Genomic DNA, 26995 nt, shown 5'->3' with positions numbered 1-26995 from the left:
TTCCCAACTAAGGAGGATGAATTCACTAATGTGGAAGGTGGTGACAATGAGAAGGAAGAAGAAGAAATGGTGATGAGGTAGATGTGGATGAAAGCAAGAATTGCAGTTGCCAGTTGGCTTGTCCTAAAATCATCTCCAACATAAATATCTAAGCTTTCCAAAACTGAATGCACTCAAATGGGATTTTCTATTAATACATATGGTCCACTATTCTATAAGTTTTAGTTTGTGGAAATTTCTAGGACCTCAATTTAATTCATAGGGTGGACAATGTGACTACTGCTTCGAAAGATGGAATATGCCATAATTTTTTCCTTAACAATAGCATAGATGAGCCAAGCAACTTGATGAGAATTCTTGGTGGTGAAGTTTACATATCTTGATCCATATGGTGGGCTGCTTATTAAAAAAAGGTTGATCATCTTCTTAAGTGTGATTGACATAAAGGTTGTACAGATCATCTTATAGGAGAATTGTTAAGTCAAAACTTTACAATGGTGAATATGAATACCATGTCTATTATACTTGGTCTGTTGTGCCTGCTATTGTGAAGTCACTCCACCGTACTAAAATGTTGTATTAGGTCAATATTGCCTCTTAGGCTTCACAAGATTGTTGAAGGTGTTTTAGTGCCCTAGGGGCTAAGTTAATAAAGTATTGTAATTGAGAAAAATATCTACTACATAAGTACTCCAATAATATTCAGCGCATATGTGTTTAAACTTTTGTCTGTCAATCAATTTTTTACTTTTAAAAAAAGAACGACTATGGTGCGTCTCAACCGTCCTTCAAAATGTGAGGCCAAAATTCAAAATAAGTTTTGCTAAAAACAAGCTATTGTATTAAGAGAGCCGATATGCTCCTTTAGTATTTATTCAGTATATCAATCTATTGAAATTAGCGAGCAGTGCAAATTAAATAGATGTTGAATTTCGAAATAACAAAACAGGAAAAAATAACTGATTATAAAGGACTTTTTGAAATGCTGGACCAAAACATTCCTGAATCAAAACAATTTGTGACTTAGGATTAATATTCCTTTACATTCCATTTTCCGTGCGATTGGCATTCTACGTTCGATGAAGAGTGTTACAGAAGCTGATCGGATCGTGGTTGATAAAGATCCAGCACAGAATGTCCACGAATAACATGTGATTAACAACTACAATCAAGACCACTCTTAGCTAACCCAATGTTTTAAGTTCAACAACTGCTGACATAACTAAGTTGGTGGTGTATCAGTAGTACAACAATCAGCTGATCCCAAATAATTGAAAATATACTCTAAAATACAGACTTGAGAGCAACTCATTACATTCTACAGCAGGGAGAAAAGATTCAACACATGAACTAGGATCTACCATCAAGGATGGACAGGTATTTTAGCTAGATTGGTTTTTTATGTTGCCCTCAAAAATCTACAAACTAACTAGTCATAGCATAATGATGATAAATAGTCTGATGATAGTCATGATAGCTCAACAACAGGGTGGCAGTAATCGCGTCTGCATCATGCACCCTTTGGCGATACAACTCGGTGGCAAGGTTCCCCAGTTTCATGGACACTTCCTTTGGATGTAGGATACACCATGCTCTTCGTACCTATTGCGAGATAGATCACGTTTAATTTATGAGGTGTCCAAGATGAGCAACGCAATCATGATCTGAAAACACCAAGCTTACTCTGCTTTGGAGAACCACATTTGCTGGAACGAGCCGAGAGATGCAAGAATGCTCCCTCCAATCCAAACACTGCACCCAAATCATAGCAAATAGACATATAAGATGTTACTGGACATCAAAAGGATTAAGTCCACACCCACAAGGTATGTTTGACTAGAAAAAAAGGTGATCTGCATGTTTTGGTATGTTTCAGACACATATGGCACTCGTCTAAACTTCTGCACTATTCACTAGTCGATAAAGCAGGTAGAGCATACGTCAATGCAAACTGGGAAGGATAAAGGCTTCAAATGGAAAAGTAAATACCTGAATCGCCTCTCTACTGAATTTCCACTTGCCAAAACCTTTACACGAGTATTACCAGAAGACTCCTGCAATATTTTGAGGGAGATATAAGAACAAGCCTTACTGCTACAAGATCTAAGAAAACAATTTCAATCGCCTCAAGTACAGTGTACGGAAGACTTATGAACTACACTGTAACCCATTATTAATAAACCCCAAGAAACAAATGAGATAATTGAGATTCATTTATTCTTGTATGTTGTTCCCCTATTGTAAGCAGATGCCGTTTGAGACATCAATGGACGCCAACTACAAACCTTTGGCTACTTCTACGATTATAGTTTGTCAATGGGAACCACAATGTGGTTCAAAAGTAGATAGTAAGCATTTAATTCACCCCTACTAACTGGTTGTAACCATTGTTGGAAGGGATAGTAACAACTACCAGGTTGTTGTCTACCAGCATCAAGCAAATTAACAACAATCGATATACAGGGTTTGTAATAATTTTCTGGAATGGTAGCCAAAAGTCTCTCATCCTACTCAATTTTTTAATGTGTGGAGCCCATCTTAATTACCACTACATTGTGGGGATAGCAAAAACGTGGTGGTGAATAATCTGGGACCTACCTTACTATCTGGTTCTTCATTTATACATCGAGCATGTCCTTAAATCATATATTATTACAAAAATGTAATGATAAAAAGATACTTTTCATTACAAAGACAAACCTATAAATACATGTACATGCAACAACCACAGAACATTTCGACGTATTTTAGTAATTAAAAACTTAAAAAGTTTGGCTGCACAGACTATAAAATGACACATTTCGATTTTAGATTGGGGAGTATAAACTGGATGATGGCAGTCCTAGTTTGTTCTGAAGAAAAACATATACCTCAAGAACTTCTTTCTCTAGCCGCTCCTTCAACTGCAGAATCGATGATGAGCCACCTGAAAGCTATCCACAGTGCATGTTTGTAGATGTTAGAATTCTATTAACAGAAATTAGAAGAATATTGGGACAAATGTCAATAAGCTCATGAATGGCAACTCCACGAGAGGAAGAGAGAATAGCAAAATGTAGTTCAAGAATTTATAGGGTATTTACCAGAATACTGCTAAGTAGCTCCTTGCGAATGTCAACATCACACCTATTTACACTATCAATGACCTGAGGAAAGTAACAATGATAGAAGCTTCAGTAATGTGAACTGCCGGGAATGCACAGCAGTATACGCAAGTGTAATCTCATGTTTAACTCACCATTCGTGGAAGACCACGACTTGACATGGTATCTGCAAATCCATCAACTCCAGGAATAGTCTATTGATCACAAAATTTTGTGTGCATGTGAGAGTTAGCATAGTTAAAATATTTTTTCAAGCCATCAATAACATTACTGAAAAAGAAAACAAGCTAGTTTCGTTCTGGAATAAAGTAAACTAGCACCAACACCAGTTACAAATCCTGCCTAAAATACAAGTACACAGGAAGTAATATTCCTTCCCTCGAACCTAACCTGAGAAAGAGATGGATTAAACAAAATGTCAGGAATCTTGAATCTATCCGCACCAACTTCAATGGTTCTGTTCAGACATCAGATAGCAAGTTCAAGATGCTTGAAAGGTACAATGACAAAACAAAATCTTAAACACAAAGTTAAAGATAATAGCAAGGGAAAAGTTAAGATATATTAGTGCATCTCAACACCCCCTGGTGCATCATGCACCACCCTCAAAATAACATGCAAATGACCATGAAAAATTCTAAATTATTTAGAGAGGTTGGGTTCATGAGATGATGTACCAATCTGAAGTCACAACTCAAAGCTCTATGTACATAGGAGGGGTTAGAGAACAAATCATGGTGTAATTCTGAGTAGTTTTTAGGTATACTATATTAAATGTCAATATTGTCAATTTTCTCTGAGGATGGTATATTGATTCATAGATAAATCAATTGGTCGTGTAGTCTTTTCTGGTGTGGTGTCCTGAGGTGCCATGCACAGATGCACCAGAAGCACATATAGCAAAGTAGCTGATACTCTGTCTAATTGGACAGGTACATAACAACAAGGCATAACAAAATTAAACCACTCAACCTATTGGGAACAAATATGTGAATAAATAATTCTGATATACAACTTACTGTCCATCTGGAAGCTCATATGAAGTTGTGGGAACATTTGCATATGCCACTTCTGCATTAAAGAAAAAGCAAGGATAGTAAAGAGCAGAACATAAAAAATGAATAATAAAAAGGCAGGTCAAAATAGCCTCTGCAACAAAAGTAATTTATGATGCATGACCTCAGATAAGTATAAGCATCATTATCTAAAAACATAAGTATAAGCATAACCAACTATTATGTGCCTGTGTGGCAGCATACATATAAGAGTAAATTGCACTTTGCACCGGGTAGATGGTATCTTGACATCTTGTTTCACTTTGCACCAGGTTTAGCCCATACTTTACTTTACACCAGGGTATATCAAAATAACTTTCACTTTGCACTAGGTTTCATCATATAATTAAAGCGAAATCTTGTAAAATATGGGTAAAACTTATGAAACTTCTTGAGTTTAGACCGTGTTTCACCAAGTTTCGTTAAACTTCCATAATTTTGATGATGTATGATGGTGTTAAGTGACACTTATTCCAATATAACATGGTGTAAGTGAAAGTATGTGCTAAAAACCTAGTGCAAAATGAAACATGGTGCATTTTACCTGATGTAAAGTACAATTTACTCGTTCAATAATGAAATGTTCCTTGTAATAACTAAGTTGGAAACACACAATAGATCAACTGTTTGTTAATATAAAGGAGTTAAGAATATTGTATTTATGTATGCATTGTACCATCGAAGGCAGTATCTGGAACTCTGCAAACAGACTCCTTGATATCACTAGCAATAGCTCTCTGTGAACATATGAAGCATCACCATTAAAGGTATCCAGAAAAAACAACACAGAACAAGGCGCAAAGATCTGACAATGAACATACCATGCAGTATAACTTGTAACTCTCAGTTGTGTTTGGCAAATCAAGATCTACAACCTGAAAAGACAAGCATGCAGTCAAACAAGGTGTTGGTTCCGTTATAATTGTCCAGTCTAATGTGAACAAAAGCTTGTTGCTTGGTACCACAAAAGCCTTTGTGGGATATCATAATAAAGAAAAGGAATTAGCGAAAACATGGCATCCAAATGTATCAAAGTGGAACATAATCATGGTAAGTAACACAACAATTTAGGAATAAACAATATGGATGATGCGACCACCAAGATATCTGTAAAGACCCCACATAAACACTAAGGAACAGTCACCATAGTAATCCTCCACGAAACTTCTTGAAATTTAAAATGGTGCACAAACTTCTTACATAGATTGAACTAGTTTGGCAATATCCAACAGAGGCCCACTGAAGAACCAGTGCATAGTGCATGCTAAAACCATGTCAAAGATCAAGTAGGCAGGTATCGGCCAAAACTGCTCATGGTTGGAACTTCGAAGCAATCATAAGAGAAACAAAGGCTTAGAATGTATACAAGATTTGTTTTCGGATAGGAGTTTGTGGAAAGTAAACTATCCATGTGCCAGAAGCATGCTCTTTTAAGAGGTATCTTCTATCCATGTGCCAGAAGCATGCTCTTTTAAGAGGTATCTTGGTTTGGGTGGTTCAACCTGGGTGGCTGGGTTTAATCTCTAACCTACCCCAATTTGTTTAAGACTAAATATTGCTGTTGTTGTAGGCTAATTTTCCGTTCTTTAGAAACCACTGCACTAGGATATACAAGGAATTTACATTTATCTTTCGTAGGAACAAAACGAGGGATATTTTGAGAGATGTGGCATGAAAAAAAAACTTAATTCAGTGATAGAAATGAGGTCAGCAAAAAAAATACTTCCCCTCAGGCTCTTTCACCTTTGTGGCTTTGTGCCTGCCAGTAATCATTTGGCAATGTGTGAATTGTGAAGTCATTCCATTGGCAGTTAGTTATTTAGTATTTTATATTTGCTTTCCTTGTTGTTTTTATTAAGTGAACTAACTTCAAACATACCAATAGATCAGCATAAATGTTATTGTCAATTTCCAAAAAAAAAGTACACTAAAGATGTCAACAGTACAATGGGCTCCCAGGGAAAATATGAATACCACCAAAGGTATTAAATAAACTACACCTTATATTCGCCAGGGCTGACTTCCTTCTTCTTAAATGAATACCTGGGCCTAATCTGCAAAGTGAATTGAACAAACTTGATATGAACATGCAAGAAGACTAGTGTGCTATCTTAAGCAAGAGAGATGCTTACAACAACGCCCTTGCTCTCCAAGCTTTTCATCATACAGTCAGTTAAAAATTCACCACCAATTGGAGAAGTTGCCACAGACTGCAATGAGGAAATAAGTAGCAAGTAAGTAGGATCAAAGGTAGACTTCCAGAAAGGAGGTGAGCGTGTTGTCCGGAGCAAGTGTCCATGTAAAACAAAAAAGGGCAAACTTATATCGTCTTAAAGGAGCTTTGCTTCTTCATAGTTTTCACGTGAAAAAGATGAAATTACTCCACTAGGCACTGCTTTTTCTAAGCCAAAATTTTGAAACGTGAACTTTATTAATAACTTTACATAGATTTTATAGTCATCCTCGCAGCAATAATGGAAATAAGGATGGACAATGAAAGTGACACAGGAAAACCCCTAAAAATATATTTTATAAAAAAAAAGTAAAACTCAAAATGAGCTATGTTTCTTGACAAAAAGCAGTGCCATGCGGGGCCAACTAATTAGATGCATGTAAGTACTGCATTGCACACTTTGATTAGTATAATTAGCATATCATACCTTCTGCAAGACATAACCATCGTGAACAGCAGCAACCACAGTAGACCCACCACCACTGCAGCAAAAATGACAGCATTGTCATTCCATTAAAGTTTCTCGTGCAAAACCCAAAAGCCAAGAGAAGGATGAAATAAGCCACACACACCACACACCATTAAGGTGCAACAGACACATCAGCGGACTTGTGAGACATCAAAATTGAAATAACTGAATATTATGGCTTAAAACATGCTAAAATAATTTAAGTGATTATACATAAGCCCTAGAGCAAGATGGTATTCTGGTACAGAAAAGGGGAAAGAAGAGCATTAATCAACTCAGGTACAATATAGATAACCAGTGAAGAATATATTGGTGTCTGAACCATGAATGGTGTGGAATAGCAACATTGTTAAGGATAATATTTCTGGCATTCCACCCTTCAATGCATCCTTCATTAAAAATGATGCAGATGACCATTAATTGTTTGTTTCGTTTATAAGCTCATTTTCCGCAGGATTTGTCGTTGAAATATATATTTGAAACAGTGGGTGGAAGATTCATTTTGATATAACAGACATTTTTACACTTCCATGAACATTTGTCAACGTGTACTTATGAGGTAGGATACACCCCATATCTGTGCACTATGCCTTACTGGTGAAAAAATATTTCAAGACTTCAGAATTTATACCTCATAAAAAAAAAGAAGTTTAAGAGCCGAATAGACAACATAAGACAATTATGGCTAAATGAGAAGGTATTACATTTGATAAACGAGGAAAACAGTAAGTAGCAGCTGAAGAGATTAGTTCAGACCATGCTCACCTGTCAACTACCAAAGATGTAGCACGTCCAGATGCAAAAGATGTGAGAACCTGACAACCCAATCAACGGTTAAAACTAACAAAATAGTTGCACAAACAATTTTTTTTTACTGATACATACCGCATTCTTCGCTAGGAACAATGCTGGCACTTTGTACTTCTCAAACATAAGTTCTGCTGCTCTATAAAACATGAAAAAGAACAGTCAGGTCTTGTCATAGAACCACACAAAAATAATAGGTGATGAATTACAAATGTAACTCTGGTTCATATCTTCACAACTTGTGCTTGTTGATATTAATAAGTTATACAGGGTGAAACACAATTCCATGTGTCCATTCACCACAAGCTATTTCTCTCCTCAGCCTTGAATTAACATGATACTACATCAGTCCCTGGAGATTCTACTGTCCTCAGATATAAGGATTCTAGGTTATTTTGGAGAAATTAAGGGTGGAGGAAAGAGATTACGTTGTCCCCTCATTAAGTAACAGGTGTGAGAAGTAGGAAGGTAGTTGCAGACTTGGGGGTAAGATGGGGAGAATTTCGAATGAGGGTAGTTGCTCTAGGATACCTTACATTTGAGAAAAAAAAATTAAATGCTTAGGTCCCTTTTATTTGGTGAGTGAGGAAGTATGAACAAAGTGACAAACACAGCAAAAACTAACGTCTGTTGCTAAAGGAAGTAGCAAAGCATGCAGCCAAGTTTCAGATCTGGTACCAATACAGTTCTGTCATAACTGATAAGAGGCATGGAAGTAAATGTGCTACTCCGCTAGGTCTCTTATAGCAAGCAATGCTCTATCTTGTTCGATACAGTTAGGCAGTTAGCAAAACAATTAATTTAAATACAAACATATAGTCATACTTTTCTCTTTGCTGTCCAGTGTTTGTAGATGGTTCAGCTATCAACATAGGATGCTCCTCAGGATTGATCAGTAGCCGCTGCCTGAAATGTAGGGAAAAAATTACCAAAGCAAAAAACTTCAGTAGTTGCATACTTGCATATCCACACCATATAGAGAAAAATCTAGTATTTGATCAATGTTAGCAAATAGAGATGTCACAGCATCCTAATAAAAGTAAACAGCCTGAGAGTAAACAGAAAATAATGTACAGTTTGTAACCATAGAAGGGATTTCTTGAAATACATAGTATTTAAAAATGGTGGGCATGACGCAGTAACCATGTTCAGATCCAAAAGATAACCTTGAGGCCTAGAAGATGAACTGTGTTGATCATTCTAAGCAAAGTATGTTAAAGAGGGGTGTTTAGTTCATCCCAAACTTTGCCAAAATCGAGTTAGGGAAGTTTGACATTTTGTGGCATCCCTTTGGTACCAAGACACACTAGTGGTGCACCGGTGTGCCAAACCTTGTTACTCATGTGCCCCGCATGTTATAGATTTATTTTTTCTAGCCAAATTTTGTTGCACAAGTCTAGCCAGCTTCTCAGCATCACAAAAACTGTGGCATGCCACTTTGGCACATAAGTACTCACGGCAGCATCAAATAGATAAAGCAACTAACCTGAAAGCATGATTCCATATATTGTCAACAATATCCCAATCAGTAACTGTTCCATCTTTCATTGGTGAAATCACCTGTTAAGTGGGGCACAGAAGAGAATAAAAAAAACAATAGTTAACAAAATCATGAGCACCAAAATTGATACTTAAGAATGTTGATAACTAACCTCCATATGATCCCTCCTGAAATCCAATTCTTGACCAACATACAATTTGCGCTTTGTCTTGGCTTTGTCAACATCCATAGGTTTAGCTCCATTCTTAGAATCTGATGCAGTGTCAGCATCCTTGTCTGCCTTTGCTTCCTCAGTTTCTCCCGTTTGTTCAATTGAACCAACAACCTTAACATAACAAAACATATACCACCGCAATAAGAACTTTGAAAACCAAAAGTTCTTTTCATCTCCCAGAATCAGAATTCGAAGTCAACGACCTAAAACAGCTAAAATCATGGGGAAAAATAACAAATTCCCCGGCGGGATTGCATTGTGCACAGAGCCAGCAACAAAACCTATCATTTCCAAACACCACCTCCACGAACTAGAACCAACCGAACACTGAATCCCCCCAACCCCGAGACCCCGCAATCCCACAGAAGTACAGCGAGGGGTGGAAGAGAAGCGGCTCTCTCACCGAGGAGAAGACGGCCTTGGGGGTGTCATCACCGGCATACCCCGCCTTGCAGCTGTAGGACCCCACGTCGATGACGATGGCCGAGACCTCATCTACGGAAAAAGAAAAAGCCGAAGCAGCGCCCCGTGAGTCCGAGCGACACAGATCTCTAGGGCTTATTTAGGGTTTAGCTCGGGGGAGCGGCGGGGCGGAGGCGCGTGAGAGGAACTTACCTCCGCCGTACATGGCGGGAGATCCGGGGCTCGGGACGGCGGAGGGAGGCGGCGGCGGCGGTGAGGCGAGTGAGGAGTGAGGTCGGCGGCGGCGGGGCGAGGCGACGGCCGAGTGAAGCGGGGAGAGAAGACGGCGGATTTTTTTTCTTGTGACGAAATTGCCCCCGCGTCGGATCTGGATCGTCGGTTGATCGAGAGCTAATCCTAGCCGTCCAATACGGGTCTAACTGAAACGTGAAGTTACTTTGCATTTTTTTAAGCTTTTATTTTTAAAAATAAATTAAATCTATACCGCTCCTACAACTGCTTCTAAATCCAAATCCAAATCTTTTAGGCACGTCATCTCGCCACAAGCAGTGGACGTGACAGCTTTGTTTTGCTCTAGCAAATTTTTAGGGTTAATTACATCATGTATTATAAATTTGCTAGTTTTCAAATATACCATTACTATTCGACTAATGGTAAGAATGTCATTATAATTTCAGAGCTATTCAAAATATGCCACTCCATACTCTTTCGGTGTATTTTTAAAAAAAATTAGACCATATTGCTCATCTACTCTTCACTGTGTCCTTGATATGTGCAAAGGACAATTTGGTCCCAAAATGATATATCTGAAATATTTCTAAAATTATAATGACGTCCTTACAATTAGTCGAATAATAATAATAACACTATTTCAAAACTGACAAATTTATAAAAGCATGAATCTAATTAACTTTTTTTACACACTGGCTAGATTGTCATGGCGGCTCCTAACGTGACCAAAAGTTTAAATTTAGAAATAAATGTCAAAGTGGTATAGTTTAAAATTTAAAAAATAAAAGGTTCAACTTTTTTAAAAAAATCATGCGAGTCAAATGCTGAAAAATTGACTCGACCACACTAAAAACTCGGTGTGCCAACAGTTTTTTATCACGCCAATGTTGATGGTGTGGTCAAAAGATTCATACGGTGGAAATAGTTTTCCCCGAGCTTTAGTAATAAAATTATTTATTAAAAAGATTTAAAAATAAAATAATTCGAGAGCTCCAACTTCTAAAGTTAACTCAAGAGGCAAAGTCTAGAATGGAGTTGTGGACACTAATCTAGCTCCACCTCTCTATTATTATTTTCTAGATCACTCGAAACTGTGCTCTGCTTCTATGTTCTATGAAACTGGAGCTTTTCCAAACTCAGAAATTAGCTACTAAACAGCTAATTCTCGGAATTTAAAACTCCCCAAACATGCCCTTTATTTCTATAGAGTCTAGTGTTTTGAGCTTAGGGCATGTTTACTGAAGCTCTAACTCCAGCTTCACATGTTCTAGAGCTAGAACCAAACCTATCCAAATGATTTTCGAACTCCATGCAAAATAAGAGTGAAGCGGGCCAAAATGATCATTAAAAAAAATAAATTAGATGGATGGAACTGGATCTAAGAAGTTTCACAACTCCGCTCTAGACTATGCTTCTAGAGAAGCTGAAGCCCTACCAAATAAACCCTAATAATTTCTTAAAAATTTTAAATCACAATAATTTTGCAAGATTCGATTGTTTTTAGGGCCTAATTGGCAGAGCTTCAACTCGGCAGAATCTAAAATGAAACTGTGGAGCTACTCTAATCCAACTCCACCTCTAGTTCATTTTTTTAAAGATCACTCCACGCTGCTCCTCCACTTCTATTTTGGCCTTGTTTAGTTCCCAAAATTTTTTTCTAAAAACATCACATCGAATTTTTAAACACCTAAATAAAGCATTAAACATAATAAAGCATTAAACATAGATGAACCAAAAAACTAATTGCACAGTTATAAAAAAAATCTTAAGACAAATCTTTTGAATCTAATTAGTCTCTGATTAGCCATAAGGGCTACAGTAACCAATATGTGCTAATGACGGATTAATTAGGCTCAAAAGATTCGTCTCGCGGTTTCTAGGCTAGCTGTAAAATTCGTTTTTTCATTCGTGTCTGAAACCCCTTCCGACATCCAGTCAAACGTTCGATGTGATATTTTTGCTAAAAAAATTTGACAACTAAAACACCACCTTTATGTGAAACTAAAATCGTTCGATTAGACTCTAGCTTCAAGACAAGTGTAGCTAGAGCTAGAGCCATGGCCTTTTAATTGGAACTCCAACTTGAAACTTCCCGCGCAAAACAGAAGCAACATACTAGTCGGCAGACCAAACATTCAGTTGATCAAACCGTTCTGATTTCACAGAACCAAAATTGCAGTTGCTTTTTTCTTTCCAGCGACAAGACCGATTAGTACAACCCACAACAAAGTACACATGCAGGAAACTCCAATCTTAATCTGGCCTTGCCGTCGTCTGTCTGTAGGTTTTTTTTTTTCACCTGCTTCAGTTTTTGATGCTTGGATGGTCCACTTCATCCCACCGCCATATGCTACCGTCCTCGCTGCAGGCAAGGATTGTGCTGAAGAAGAGGAAAAAATGTTCACATGTCAGGGCATCAAAGATCAAACAAAAAACACAAGTTGAAAACGATGTATGAACATAATAATGCACAGGATCTTCACTGAAATAGATTGAGAACAGGTAAAGTGAAGCACCTTCCATCAAATGACACAGCAGTCTGCCTTATCGCTGATTTGCATTGCGGATTAGTCAGCCTGTAAAAGATGATGCGTTAGCATGCAAGATGCACGAGCTGTTAAGATGGGAAACAACTCAAGTTCTTGATGGGAAACAACTCAAGTTCTTGGAAATTACCGAGCAGTTAAAACAGGAGGACTGGATTGTACTTCCCAGACATAAACTTTACCTTCACGGTTGCCTGATTAAATAAGCAAATTGGTTATTTCCAAGTATTCAGCATATTTTGGAAAAAATAATATAAACCAAATGAGTTTAAACATGTAACTTTTTTCACACTATGCATATAGCACTAGACCATATTCTGCAGATTTCATTTTTTTTTATAAACATAATCTTTTGACTTGTGATTACTGAGTATGACAAAAAAATTTCTCATGCAAGAACATCTTCAAACATGTGCATAAAATTTACAATGTAATGATAAAATGGAAGGGAGATATTACCTATTGCCAACTGATTGAAGTGAAAATCACATGAGAATTTGATAAACCAGATGTCACATTCTGGGACAGGGTACTTCTGAAGAATATCAATGCTACCCTACATTTGAAAAGCAGTTTTACTTCAGAGGGGGACATTTAGTATGGGAAGGGACACTGGGAACTAAAGTAACATAATGGAAAACTGTTTAGATGATAATATCAGATGGCAAGTAAAATGAATTAAGGTCCATAGTTCCAGAGAAGAATTGTGTCACCTCCCCAGGATTTTGTTCTTTTGTTTTTGGTTCCCACAGCACGATTTCGTTGTCAACACTCTGCAAATTAAAGTTAGCATCGATCAGATATACTCATCCTATAGGCATGAACCAAAATAGCACGGAAAGAACAGGTTGCAGCATCAATGCAGTATCTTGCATCAGTAGTATGGATACATTATGAGCATGTACCAATCCATAAATCCATTTAAAGAATAAAAAGTTTGACCTTTGATAGGACGAAGTCACCAAGCCATCTCGTACAATCAACATAGTTAGAATGTACAACAGCAATCAATACCTGAAAGCAGAGGAAGATTTGTATGATGCCACATGGATGGAATATCAAAATCTTGCAAAAGAATATTCGAAGGTTATCGGAAGATACTTAGCATACCGGAAATTGGACATATTTTGTTGGAAATTTTGATGGAAGGTCAGTCCATGCAAAGGATTGCTCAACATATGGCCAGAATTCTATGACAATAATTCAAACAGTGTCAATGTAAGCAGAAAGTGAATGTAAATAAAAAGCTATGCTGAGATGGCCTGCTAACCCTTCATTGACCATATTTTAACAGTGTTGTCCATGCCACAGCTTGCTATGCGATAGATATCAGATGGGTGGAAGTCCTGTAGCAAAACATGGTTGATCAATATTTGTCCTAAAGCGAACTATAAATAAAATGGCTGTTATTGTGGAACCAAGACTTGCTTGATTACTGCTGGAATCAATTAAATATTTTCAGCACAATAAAGAAAGATGATATAAGAAACTGAAAATGAAATGAAAGAGCTCCTGCCCGGTTCCTCGAAAAAATATTAGAAGCTGGAAGAATGTTATCTTCAGTTTGTTTCTACTAAGTACTTTCCCCAAATAATGTCATAACTAGAAAACCGAAGCAACTTACAACACTCAATACTTCATTCCGGTGACCACCTGCTCCAGCAAAAATCAAAATGCAGATCCCTGTGTGAACATTCCACAGCCTAACAGACTCATCCTACACAATGCCATGTGAAGCAGAATCAGAAAAAAAAACAATTAAACATAGACAGATCCAGCTCCAGAAAAGATTATCTTCAAACCTTGCTTGCAGAAATGATGAGCGAAGGCTTCAATGCTTGAGTTCTTATCTCATTTATTGAATCACCATGGCCAACAAAAGTCTGAAAAATATACAGATATAAGACATTTACCCTAAATCCCTAGTCATCAGTATAGGATAGTAAATAATTGATATACCCAGTTCTCAGACTATTTCAATGGAAAACATCCACTATGCTCTACATTTTCACCCATATCTTTCTCTCCTATATTACTGACTGAAAAGCAAGCATTGTGATTAAGCCACATCATCCATCAAAAAAAAAAATCTAGCCCTTTGATTACTTATTTTGAAAAATCTTAATCCCACAATCAGCACATCTTTATACTTAACAAATGGATCATGTTATAACCACTGACAAAGCATTATCGCATGTGTTAAGCCTGTAATAGCCCTGGCCAGCCAGGTGGCAGTAGCCAAATAACACATAAATATAAGGCATTGGCAGGCATTCTTTCTCACCACTCTCTCCAGGAGACATGGGAGGCTTAAAGAAATTGTGTTGGCAAAGAAAGTCACTGAAGTTTGCAGGTACATCCAGGCTTGCAAAATGCTTCATCCAACCTGCAATTGTTTATGTGTATGATCGTAGTCTATTTCGCTTCTTCCTACATCCCTCGGCCTAGAATTTTCATGCTTCTTGGAGCAGCCCTAGATGAGTGAATGGTTCGTACAAATTCTAAGTAGAACAGAATTTAACATTATCCAGTTCCCGCCAATGAGACATACGCTTGAATGGTAGTCAACCCAGGATACTTTCATGCAAAAGAAACTTGCTGATTTATGTAGAATTTCCAATGGTTTCAACAATGGATTGATAATTAGGGGATTTTCTTACATCTATCACATGCAGTTTACCAAAATGTAATCACTCTGTCAATGACTAACCTGATGGTATTTTAGCATTTGTGAATTAAGAGACGCTATTTTAATAATTATCACTTGATAATTTTAGCATTAATAGCTTTGTAAACGAAAGATCATAAGTACACGGACAAACAAGAGTTGATGAGCAGAAAATGGATCTCACCTACAGTAATTTAACTTCATGCCTAATAGTAAATTATTAAGGTGCCCTATTTGTGGCTTCCTAAATATCTACTTCAGTACTGTCAAAACCTTCCACGTATAATGAATAATCATTATGATCTACGTATGGTGTCATATCAGCCCCGTAGAAACATGCAGGTAGCACCCTAGTTAGACACATTAAAGCAGTCAAGACCTAAATATACACTTTTATGGACAAACAGATGCAATTTAATAGCAATAAAATATGGAAAAACAGTAAAACACACAATTCATAATCAAAGCAAATATCAAGTGACCTTGAATGGATGCATTTACCAGAGAAGTAACTATTCTCTGAAGCATAGCTTCAATCATGGGTATCTCAAAAAATAAAAGAGCATAGATTGTCATAAATGAATCTTCATTCAAGTTTGTTGAGAAGCATATGAAAATATGGCACTATTGAACCTTGAGTAACTTCTCGGTGGCACAGTTGATGACCCGAATGATCCCATTGCTTCCTGCAGCCACTAATAATGGCGTACCATCAAGATCACAAGCCCAGCTCAGTGTGTAGAATGATTCATCCTTCTGAGGTAGAATACAGATCTCGCGAGCATTAGAAACACAATAGCCTAAGTCATATAAGAAACTGAAGACACTGGAGATTGTCGGGAAAGCTTACATCCTCATCAACATACGCTTGCAGTATAGCAAAATTGCCATCCTTGAGGCAGCTGTATGTTGTCACCTGCAAAATCAAGAAAAGATAAAGACAGAACATTTCATCATACTAGCCATTAAAAGAGGTTGTCTACTATATGATCGATCCTCTAAAGCAAATATTCATATGATTTTTTGTCAAAGCCTAAAGGAAAACTACAAATTTCAGAAGACCCATCGAAATGCAGTACAAATCACATACTGTTCCAAGCAAAGGGAAGAGGATAAAAATCTCAAACTCCAAGCTAATATACCAGCTTTAGAATTTCCACTAAATTCCAAACCAAAATCCTCCGTTTCCCCCCAAATACCAGAACCCGCTAAATCAAAACCCTAGATTCTCCCTCCCTTCCAAATTATCGCTAACAATAACAGCTTCCGATCAGCAAAGAATTCCGCAAAACAAGAAGGAATGAACGAGCGATTACGCGGTTGCCGCCGACGGTGGCGAAGACGTCGTAGTAGCGGACGTCGAGGAAGTTGAAGCCGATGGCGTAGAGCGGGCGCTTCCCCTCGGTGAGCTTGTTGCACGCCTTGTACTCCCGCTTCCGGCTCGGCTGCAACGACCCCACCGCCGCCTCGCACCCCAGCCCCTGCCCCGGACCCAGCTTCGCCATACGCAAGAACCAGCGCGTTGGGGGTGTCCGGAACCTCCCCCTTCCCCGGAAGGCGGCCTAGGTGCCCTTGGTAACTTACGGCGGCGGGATTCCGGCGTGGTCGGGGTTTAGGATGACGACGGCCTGAGCTTCTCGCAGGGTCTACAAAGGGGGGGAAGGGATAAGCGCCAGAGGAGGAGCGGGTAGCTGCTGCAAGGGAGAGCGCGGAGGGGGGGAGCTCGCCGGTCGGCCGCTGGCGAGGAGCCGCCGCCGCCTCACTGCCTCGCCGGCGTACGGGAAGAAAGAGTGAGGAAGAAAAAACGAAGCATACAATGACTGGGGGTACTTTGGTCTTTTTATGTAGCCAAAATAATTAAACATGAACCCTAACTTTTTGATTCTGCTTATGCTTATTTGACAAATTTTGAATTTTGAATTTAAATTTGAAGTTAATTTTTAAGGTTTTTTTACTTAAGTTTATTTTCCAATCTTTTCCTTAGATTTTTTTCGTAAAAAGTCAAACAGTCACCCTAAATAAGTTGAACCAATTGGCATGATGGTAAGTAATAGTGCGTGCATACACTATCATGGTATTTTTACGAGTCACTTTCGTAGATCGGAAGTGGTTTTTTAGGTGAATATATTTGTTGTCGGTGGTATAGTTGAATTTATCTCTTTTTGCTTTTGGGAAGCAAATTAGGAAGGGCGTAAAACCGCATAAGAGCAAGTTCAATAGTGCTTATAGCCCTAATCATCTATAGCCAACTTAATAGTCAATTATACAATAGTTACCTATAAACATATACTACACAATCATTATGAGTCCCACATGTCATACACACATGTGTCTTAGAGTCTGGCTTAGCTGGCTACAAATCTGTAGCCTTCCGCTCTTCTCTCTCCTCTTTTATCTTCTTAAAATCTGCATTTTCTGTCCTCAATAGAGTTTTGAATTTTGTTGTTGTCGTCGTCGTAGCCATCACGAGACTTTTCATTCAGTTAAATGGTCATAAATAATTTCATAGTTCAATGCATTTTATTTTGTCCAAAATCTTGATTTTGCTAGATTATTGAGTGAATTATCACCGCAAATTTATTTACTTGATTGTTGGGATAGATCAAATATTTTAAAAACAAACTTAACAAATAGCGTATAATAAAGTGTCTAATAATTTCATAGTTCGATGCAGTTGGAAAATTTATTTGAGGAAGACGTATTTTGAAGTGTTGAGCAAATAATCAGGTCTAATAATACTATGGATATGCTAAAATTGCATATAATATATATATATATATAATATAAATGTTACATTATAAAAAATGCATTGTGATAAATATGAGTAAATGTTATCTCAAACACTTAAAAAAGAAGTAAGTAGAGGGAAGAGGAGGTGAGGGCAGAGTCAGGGCCTGCCTTGCACCCAGGCACGCACATACGTGCTCATAGGCTGTGTTCTTTGGATGATTTTTATTATTTAAATTGCGTTCTTTGGATGATTTTTATTATTTAAACTGTGTTCTTTGGATGATTTTCATTATTTAAACTATTAAATAGCTATAAAAATATAGATAATTTATCATATTGTTTTTTTTATAAAAGGCTAAAAGCCCAGCTTTATATAAAGCAAGAGCACATAAAATGAAAGAACACATTCGATCTGCTATCAACTCCTTAATTCTAGCTCCACACAGCACTAACAAGTTGCCCAATGATAGAGAAAATTTTATATGGTGGGCGCAGATAGAGATATATTGATACTTCCCAATCCAATATAGAGTGGTTGCGGCTGCCAAATTTGGACTGAATTTTGAAGGCAAATAGAAATATAGTAGCATTATGATACTATTCATCGAACCGTCCGTACAACGAGTGAACGATGTTGGGTTTAAACATTCGATATGACAGTGATTTAAAAAAGTTAGAGGGAAATAAACACCCTGTTTGTATATGTGTAGATTCATTAGCACGTATACAAAATCTAGTTAAAACCAGAAAATCTTATAACATGAACCGAATGAAATAAATATAAGTAAAATAAACATTACCATACTATTCATTGAACTGTGCGTACAACGACGCTGGGTACAGATCCTTATTTATTCAAAGCTAGCTACAGCATGCATCATGTTTGCATTGATACAACTTTTATATAGTTAGCCTTACACGGTTCAATTTATTCACTGAAACAAAAAACAACAACGAACACACACTGGTTGCATTTGCAGTCGAGAGACATACGCGCGTGAGTTATTATCGATCAGTGCACGGTGATCTTGGTGTACTTGGTCATGTCGGTGGCGGCGGCGCGGCCGGTGCCGGTGGCGAGCGGGAAGTAGAAGGGGTAGATCTCGTAGCGCACCCAACAGCTGCTGTAGTCGATCCGGCACCCCTGCGCGCCGCCGCAGAGCTGCCCGAGCTTCGACGTCGCCGTCGACAGGCACTACGCGCACGCCGGCGGCGCCAGGTCGCACGTGCACTGCATCAGTGGCAACCCACCTAATATTTTCCACATAGTATCAGAGCCTAGATCCTAATAGAAATCGTCGAATTCGAGTCAAAGCCGGCCCGCCAGTGGCAACCCACCGCCGGCGAGCCATCCAACCGATCAAGGCAAGACGGTAAGATTCAGACTCCCCTTCGGAGCACCTGCCCTTAGGCATGGGAGATGCGGAGGACGGCACGACGAGGCTCTGGTGGTCCCTACCCCCTGCCGACCCCCTCGACGTGGACAACGAGGCCACCGCGATCGCCTTCTCGAGTGCCTGTCGAGCACGTCGCTGAGCCACTTCAACTTTTTCAATGGTAAGATCGGTCTGGCCGACTGTTCAACGGCAAGGACACCAGGCTACATCGACGCTACTCCGCGGGTGGCAAAATCGTTTCGCTCTGCAGTTTGACGGCGAGGACGACGACCATGATCATCAACTTCCAGCACATATATAGTGCATGCATTCTTTTTCAATTAGCTACATAGCCACTAAATATTATCCCTAGATTAGATTATTTTTTTTAATAATTAGCATTAGATCAATTTCTTTTTAGTTACCCAAAATCATCTATAGATTAGATTATATTTTTTTAGATTAGTTTCTTCCCACTATAAAATCTCCCAAATTCTATTCTAGCGGCAGAAGCAGAAGAGCGACGACATCGATCAACCAACAAGCAAGCACTGCATCAAGCAACCGATGTCTTCATCAAGTCTCCATGTCCGTCATCAACATGTATTGAAGATACACCGCCGATGGTCCATATCAACAGTGGAACAACACGACGCCGCTTCGTCCATAATGATGGACATTCATCTCGCGTCCTCTGACATGAATCTCTGCAAGACGCTTCATCGACGACGGTATCGACCGCGTCATCGACGATGGCATCGACCGCGTCATCTACGACGGACAAAGACTGCATCAACCTGGCATCACTACGGTGGTGACCTCATACACGACGTAAGGAGGACAACCAAAAATTGGTGACCCGACGTCAACAACGTTCTCTGACATATGTAAGATGACCCAAGGGCATCCTCTGACATATGCAAAGACGCTTCCAACGGCATCCCTTGACATCTGCAAGATGCCTCATCTATGATCGCAGCTCCGTCTTCAAATTTTTTTTTCGCCTTCGGCTATATGCAGCTACATCAACTACCATATCTACAACGACCACGGTTATCACATGATCGGCTACCTCAAAAAAATTACAATAAATCATCCTGAACAACTCTAGTCAAAAGCGTCCGTTTTTTTGAGATGTAGCTTTCGGAAAATACTAGGAAACGTGGATGTTATTTCAGATCTGACTTACAATATTACATCAAACTTATCACAAACAAACATCATTAATCATCTGCAGATATATACGAAAACAATGCATGAACTCAGCCAGACAACAAGATGGATGCCAAAAAAAAAAAAAGGAAGTTCAATTTAATCAAACTGTCCATGAGAATCACAAAGAGAGGATACAGACAGACTTCTGCAATCTCCAGATGCATGCAAAGTAGTTTTAAACCCAATCTAATAAACAGGAGAAACCAAAGAAACACAAAGATGATACAGACTTTCTGCAAACTGAATTGAAAGGTACTGTGCAGCACACAATGCATGCATTGGTCCAGCTGATGATGAAATAAATCATGCATATATCCTTGGAAGAGGAAGGAGAGGAGGCCTAGAGAGAGAGTGGCAACCCGGAGAGAGAAAGAGGAGTCAATACCCGAACCAACCAACCGTTCTTGCAAAGTGTTGCTTTTGCCTGCTTGCTTCTGAATTAATTAACTCTCTGATGACCTGTTGATGAGCCATGTAAATGCAGGTGAGTGATTAACTTTTGAACTGAAACTAACCTGGACCTAATCGAACAAGAGGTGGATGCATGGATGGATGCAATGTGTTTGTCTGAACACTGAAGCAAATCTAATTTGGATGATGATGATGAGTAGGAATTTGAGAGCAACACAACTCAGAGCCTATGACATATCACTGTATAAATATGTAGTATATATTATCAGCCATGATCATAGGACCTAAGTTGTGTTGCTGCCGTGTTGGATAATCAAGATTTACTCATGATTTTGTGGTGTGTTTTTTGGGTGATGGTAATGGTGAATTTTTTAGATAAATAAACTAGCTAACTGATGAAGCAGCAGCAACACTTTGCCAGGACAGTAGCCTGCGGTGCGTTCTTGACTCCCCACATGCTAAACCTCCGAATTCGCTCTTGATCCCTCCCTTGATCTCCTGCACACACGAAATTCCACCAAATTTAAAATAGCACAAATTTCGATTAAACTGAAACCTGTACACGCAGACCAAAAAAAAACATTTCAATGAATTGATCACCTACTGGTATGTTTAAGACGATGGAAAGCAATAATTTTTAATCAAAGTGGGTCGACTTAAAATCGAAGAAATGCTGACACAGGATCATCTTTGGGTTTTCAAAAGAAAAGGCTAAATGACATATTTGCAAACGAAAAATAATTTATGACTAAATCTTTTATATACGTATTTATCACGATTTAAAAGACAATTCTGAAAAATAAACTACATTGAAAAAACCTCAAAATCAACTCAAATTTAAAGTTGAAAATTTTAAATTTTAGCCTATAAGCATAAGCAAAAGACAAAAGAAATGATCATTCAGTGGCATGCTTTGAATGATAAAAATGGTAACTTCACAGGGATTATGAATGATGAACAATTAAATTAAGGTGAGTTTAGTGGAGCTCATGATCACTGACCATTGCACATGATGGACGGATGGATAGATGGGCGCGCCGCGGCGGTCACAGGGGGCAGGGCGCGACGGCATTCTCGCCGGCGATGGCGGCCTTGATGCGCTCGACGGTGCAGGCGATGAGGCTGTTGACGGTGGCGACGGAGCCGAGGGACAGCTTGGCGGTCGGCACGGAGTCGACCAGTATCTGGAACGCCACGGTGAGCAGCGACCCGCCGGCGGCGCCGTCGGCCGGGCCGTCGGGCAGGATGGCGAACCCCGACGGCAGCAGCGCCACGTAGTCCGGGTCGCCGCCGTTGAGCACCACGTTCATCGCCACCACGTCCACCGGCGCGTAGATGACGTACGACCCCGTCGCGTCGGTGCAGCACTCCTGCAGTATCAGCATGTTGCTCTGGTTCGAGTTGGCGTTCTGCAAGCAAACGCGATTTGATCAGCCATGGCGATCGATCGATGCGTGCGTCGAGGAAGAGAGGAGGAGGCAGGGTGAAGGGTACGTACGTTGACGCGGAGGAGGGAGACGGCGTTGCCGTGGTCGCGGCCGTTGGCGATGTGGGCCATCTCCTGGACGACGCCGCCGTTGGAGAGGATGTCCCACTCGCTGCGGGTGGAGTCGTCGCGGAGGAAGTCGAAGACGCGGGAGGGGGGGACGGGGAGCCAGAAGGAGGTGGCGGCGTTGAGGATGATGCCGGGGGGGCGGCCGGGGTCGTCGACGCTCTTGCGGGTCATGACGCGGACGTCCTCAGCGCCGCTGCCGGAGAGCGTCGTCCACTGGTGCGTCGTGGACGCCGTGACGCCGCCGCAGAAGCTGGCCACCATCCGCTCCGCCAGCTTCAGCATGCTCCGCCTCCCCTCCGACGTCGTGATGACGCCGGCGTCGCCCGACGAGGCCACGTTGCTCGCCATCGCGCTCGCCAGCCGCTCGCACTGCCGCTCCAGCGTCGCCACCCACCGCCGCGCCCCGAACGCCATCCCGGAGTTCACCACCGGCTTGTACAGGTTGTGCACCATCTGGTCGTCGGCCTCCACGTGCTCCACCCACGTCACCTTCGAGTAGCCGTTCGGCATCTCCTGGATCAGGCAGCCGGAGGGGCGGCGCCGGTGGCCGCGCACCGCAGGCGGGCAGCCGCCGGAGCGGAGCCCGTCGAGGGAGACGTCGACGACGGCCCACGTGCCGTCGGGGTGCTGCTTGCAGTAGCGCAGGAACTGGCTCTCCCTCGTCGGCACTAGTGGCGACGGCATCTGGAACTCGGCGGACATGAGCTGCAGCGCGCCGTTGTGGTTGCCGGCGACGCCCGTGGAGAGCACCTCCAGCGTGGCCGCGCGCGACACGATGCTCGAGAAGAGCGCCGTCCACTGCCCGACGTCCATGAGCATCTCCACGAGGCTGACGTGGTTCATGATCACCACCGCTGTCTCCCTCGACGCCTCCGACCTCAGCTCCGGCGACTTGGGGCCGAGCCCACGCGGGAACGCGCGCGTGTACTCCTCCTCGCCGAGCGCCTCGCCGCTGAGCGCCGGCGTCCAGAGCGGCTCGCCGAGCTGCGCCATCCGGACGAGCTCCTCCATGGCGGCCACGGCGAGCTCAATAACCAGCGGCTTGTCGAAGTCAGCGCCGAACACGTCCGCGCCGGCGCCGGGCATGCCCATGTGATCGAGCGGCGACCTGTTCGACGGCGGCAGCGGCGGGTAGGCAGCCGCCACGGCCCCGGCCGGCTTGCCGACGTACTTGGCAGCGATGGCGGAGATCCTGTCGATCTCGTCACGGAGGCGCGCGTTCTCAAGCCGGAGATGGTGCTCGTCGAACGACATCTCACCAATGGCGGCCGGGCCGCCGCAGTTTGGGCACGACGCGTTGGCAAGCGCCTCCTTGTACCTCATGTTCTCCGCCCTTAGCTTCTCGTTCTCGGCGCGCAGCGCATTGTTCTCGTGCCTCTCATGCTGCGTCTGCAACACACCCATCCGTGCAACCACCACACACATAGAGAACACATAACCATTAGCATTTTAAAGAAGACATTTCAATTGAAACCATGTATGGATGGACATACTTAGTCGTACACGGATCAGTATGTTACCTTCATCTGGGTGCGCTTGTTCTGGAACCAGAACTTGACCTGGAGAGGCTCGAGGCCAAGCTCGCGGCTGAGCTCCTTGCGCTGCTTGTCATCAGGGTGGGGGCACTCCTTGAAGAAGGCCTCGAGCTCCTGGATCTGGTGCTGGGTGTGGCGGTGGTACCGCTTCTTGCGAGGGCGCTGGTTGGGGTCCTGATCCTCACCGGAGCCACCACCTCCGCCGCCGCCACCGCCGCTCTCGAGGTTGTCACTGCCGCCGGACTTGCTCATCTCCAGCTCGTCGCGAGGGGCGCGAGCGTCGCTTTCGCTCGTCGTCGTCGCCTGTGGGGGAAGCTGCTGGTGCTGATGATCAAGCAAATGCTGCCCATTGTGATGGTGCTGCTGCAGCACTGATGGCATTGGCAGCTGATGGTGGTGTCCATCCAGTAAGCTCTGCATTGCAATTAACATTCATGAGTTGGTGCAACTATGTATCAAGCTAGGTAATGGTAGTAAGAGCAAATAGTTGATGATAGCTAGAGCTAGAGTACTAGACAATATGTGCTGATGTATGTAGTTTCATGGTATGAGCATATATAGATAGTTGTAGTTCAGTTGAAATAAGAGATTAGATGTGAATATAACTTGAATTACATCATATATTAGTGCAGAAATGCAGAGCGTTTAGTTTAACATCTCAATCTTCAGGAACCTAGTGGTTTTTGATCTGTCTCTAGTTGTGGAGTGTGATATATTGATGACTTCCTGTTGTAACTTGTAAAAATTTGTGATTAATAATAAGGTTTCTATATTACTCTAAAAAAAGATGGCGGTGGTTGCAGCGAATCTGCCACCCATCTATTTCAATCATAAATTTGGCAAATTACCCCTTGAACTTCTTAATATTAAGCAAGAATCAAATCTAAATAAGCTCATATAAAATCAAATTTAGGGGAATATTCCCTATACAAAAATATAAGTAACATATTTCATGGAAAATATAGTTTACTATATATATTTTCTTTTATCTGTAACAAAGCACGTACGTTCGGCTAATGTTTTCTAAAGATTGTATGGGAGACACATTTATCAAAACAAACAAGTACTACTGCAAGAGGGAGTTATAATTCTGGAGGGAAAACGCTCAATTGAATTGCTTTTCTGAAGCAAAATAAACTGGAGGGAAGTTTGAAATGGAGGACCAACTATAAGAAATTCACAACAGTGCTAGTTACTTAGTTAGTGCTAAGTCTGACTGAAAAAAACAGTATGGAAGAAAAATCATGTTCATTTTGGGGCAGCAAGGCAATAAATGTTTGCAAATAGGCTTGGAAAAAGGAGCCAAAATTAGGGAAAGAACACAGCTTGAGAAATTAATAAAGGATGGCACAAGTTATTGCAGGCTGCACAAGAGAGTAGGGGCATATTAATATGTACTGAGAAGCTGTAGTGTTTTTGCACCAATCTTCACAACTGCAGCAAGTGCACACACAAAGCCAATATTAATGTGTTCCATTTCTTCATATACAGCACACCAAGTTAGCTAGAGCTAGCTATATATATGTATGAATCCCTTTTGGTATTTATTAATCCCCTACTTAAATGCATTCGCTTTCATTCTGAAAACAAAACACTCGATCTCCTAATTAACTCCATATGTGTGTGCACACTTATTACTTGATAATACATTCTTCATACAGATGAGTGAGTTAATTAGTGATGATGCATGACAGTGTGACAGCCTGACAGACACTGCACACGCAACTAGCTAAGAGTACTAGCAGGAAACAACTTAAGTGCAGGAAATTAGGTAGTGTTTAATTACTAAGATTTGCGCATATATATGCATAACACAGTAAAAGGATTCAGAAAATCACGAGGCTTAATTATTCAGAGATAAGATAAGAACTGCCATAAACAAAAATCAAGCTATCAGATTTGCTCACAATTATACCATGGTTGACAGTACTGCCATACCTGGCCGAGGGAGAGCGCCGATGAAGAGGAAGCATAAGCGACGCCGCCGCCGTTGGGCCGGCCGATCATCGCCGGCGAGAGGTTCCGGCCAGGGATCATCATCCCTCAGGGCATACAAAGCTGCTAACACGTCACAGACCAGGAGAGAGATATAGCCAGCCAGCCAGCTAGCTAGCTAGCTAATTGCAAGTTTGCAACTACCACAAACCCTAGCTAGGCACGTAGCTAGCTAGAGATCCACCATGAAACACCCGCGGGCGGACGGAGCTAGCTCAGATCTACCAGCACCAACAAATCAACAATTAATCTCTCTCTAGCTCACCATGTACCACACCAGCCGTCGTCGTCGTCGTCGCTCGTATCTGTAACCGGCGGCACAGCGGATCAGCTAGTCTGCACTCTCACCTCACTCCACACAGCAGCTAGGCTCGCTTGTTGCTTGCTGTGAGCGATCAAGCTACAGGGAGAGTGAGGAGCGGCGGCGGGAGGAGGAAGACGAAGAGGAGGGAGGGTGGAGGGTGCGCGTATTGAAGAGGGGGGGAGTAAATGCGGCGAGTAGCGAGAGGGTGCAATGGGCATTCATTGCGGGCGTGGAGTTATTGCATGACACGCACTGGCTGCCCCTCCCTCCCTCCCTCTCTCTCTCTCTGCCCTGTGATGAGAGAGAAACCAGTACTAGTGTAGAGAGAGATTATTTGGTATACCATGTACGTATAGTACGTATTTATCTGTGTGTGTATATCTATACATGTAGATGTAATATGTATGCTGTCGTCTTTTTGTCATTTGGATATGTTGTATGTAATGTTTTAAGTAGTAGCTTTGTACAAATGACCGAATTATCCGCCATCGAAAACGTCATGTTAGGTGTTATGGAGGGGTGAACATGTAAATATACATCGACGGTAAGGAATGGCGGGTTTTTGAAAAAAATAATTAATAAGAGCATCTTCAACAGATTAGCTATATAGTACTTATGTAAGA

At 41.2% G+C, this 26995-nt stretch overlaps 3 protein-coding genes across 3 annotated transcripts; all 3 read right to left on the bottom strand.

Moving 5' to 3' along the window:
* Positions 1 to 1155: 1155 nt before the first annotated feature.
* Positions 1156 to 10100, bottom strand: LOC102708639 (actin-related protein 4). Its single transcript, XM_006659744.3, has 20 exons — positions 9999 to 10100; positions 9787 to 9878; positions 9321 to 9494; positions 9155 to 9228; positions 8494 to 8574; positions 7747 to 7807; positions 7627 to 7676; positions 6820 to 6874; positions 6292 to 6369; positions 6160 to 6213; positions 4981 to 5034; positions 4836 to 4896; positions 4124 to 4175; positions 3495 to 3561; positions 3239 to 3298; positions 3084 to 3146; positions 2871 to 2933; positions 1990 to 2054; positions 1684 to 1752; positions 1156 to 1602 (listed from the first exon to the last, which is right to left on the bottom strand). Exons 1-20 carry the CDS (start codon positions 10009 to 10011, stop codon positions 1557 to 1559), a joined length of 1332 nt encoding a protein of 443 aa, XP_006659807.1. The 5' UTR covers positions 10012 to 10100; the 3' UTR covers positions 1156 to 1556.
* Positions 10101 to 12150: 2050 nt separating this feature from the next.
* On the bottom strand, positions 12151 to 17045 carry LOC102706215 (polycomb group protein FIE1). Its single transcript, XM_006659035.3, has 13 exons — positions 16568 to 17045; positions 16102 to 16167; positions 15885 to 16007; positions 14386 to 14466; positions 14208 to 14300; positions 13854 to 13929; positions 13694 to 13773; positions 13526 to 13597; positions 13297 to 13356; positions 13043 to 13139; positions 12714 to 12777; positions 12554 to 12613; positions 12151 to 12417 (listed from the first exon to the last, which is right to left on the bottom strand). Exons 1-13 carry the CDS (start codon positions 16754 to 16756, stop codon positions 12342 to 12344), a joined length of 1137 nt encoding a protein of 378 aa, XP_006659098.1. The 5' UTR covers positions 16757 to 17045; the 3' UTR covers positions 12151 to 12341.
* Positions 17046 to 20518: 3473 nt separating this feature from the next.
* On the bottom strand, positions 20519 to 26474 carry LOC102708359 (homeobox-leucine zipper protein ROC7). The gene is made up of 5 exons (XM_040526945.1): positions 26012 to 26474; positions 24059 to 24487; positions 22482 to 23927; positions 21985 to 22392; positions 20519 to 21481 (listed from the first exon to the last, which is right to left on the bottom strand). The coding sequence occupies exons 1-4, from the start codon at positions 26111 to 26113 to the stop codon at positions 22030 to 22032; spliced, it is 2340 nt and encodes a 779-aa protein (XP_040382879.1). The 5' UTR covers positions 26114 to 26474; the 3' UTR covers positions 20519 to 21481; positions 21985 to 22029.
* Positions 26475 to 26995: the final 521 nt, after the last annotated feature.

The sequence above is a fragment of the Oryza brachyantha genome, chromosome 8 (genome assembly GCF_000231095.2).
Source record: "Oryza brachyantha chromosome 8, ObraRS2, whole genome shotgun sequence".
NCBI lineage: Eukaryota > Viridiplantae > Streptophyta > Magnoliopsida > Poales > Poaceae > Oryza > Oryza brachyantha.
Note: the sequence above shows the minus strand (reverse complement) of the source record. Positions and strands in the feature narration are given on the sequence as shown.

Bases quoted from the DNA above. Each gene is read 5' to 3' on its own strand.
- LOC102708639 (XM_006659744.3), bottom strand. The intron at 3,562-4,123 runs GTAAGTTGTATA...ATGTCTGAACAG, and splicing joins TATGAGCTTCCAGATGGACA to AACCATTGAAGTTGGTGCGG. The intron at 1,603-1,683 runs GTAAGCTTGGTG...ATCTCGCAATAG, and splicing joins ATGTGGTTCTCCAAAGCAGA to GTACGAAGAGCATGGTGTAT.
- LOC102706215 (XM_006659035.3), bottom strand. From the start codon at position 16,756: ATGGCGAAGCTGGGTCCGGGGCAGGGGCTGGGGTGCGAGGCGGCGGTG. The intron at 13,930-14,207 runs GTAAGTTGCTTC...GTTTTGCTACAG, and splicing joins GGAATGAAGTATTGAGTGTT to GACTTCCACCCATCTGATAT. The intron at 12,778-13,042 runs GTAATATCTCCC...TTATTTAATCAG, and splicing joins CTTCAATCAGTTGGCAATAG to GCAACCGTGAAGGTAAAGTT.
- LOC102708359 (XM_040526945.1), bottom strand. From the start codon at position 26,113: ATGATGATCCCTGGCCGGAACCTCTCGCCGGCGATGATCGGCCGGCCC. The intron at 24,488-26,011 runs GTATGGCAGTAC...ATTGCAATGCAG, and splicing joins CGGCGCTCTCCCTCGGCCAG to AGCTTACTGGATGGACACCA. The intron at 22,393-22,481 runs GTACGTACCCTT...GTTTGCTTGCAG, and splicing joins TCTCCCTCCTCCGCGTCAAC to AACGCCAACTCGAACCAGAG.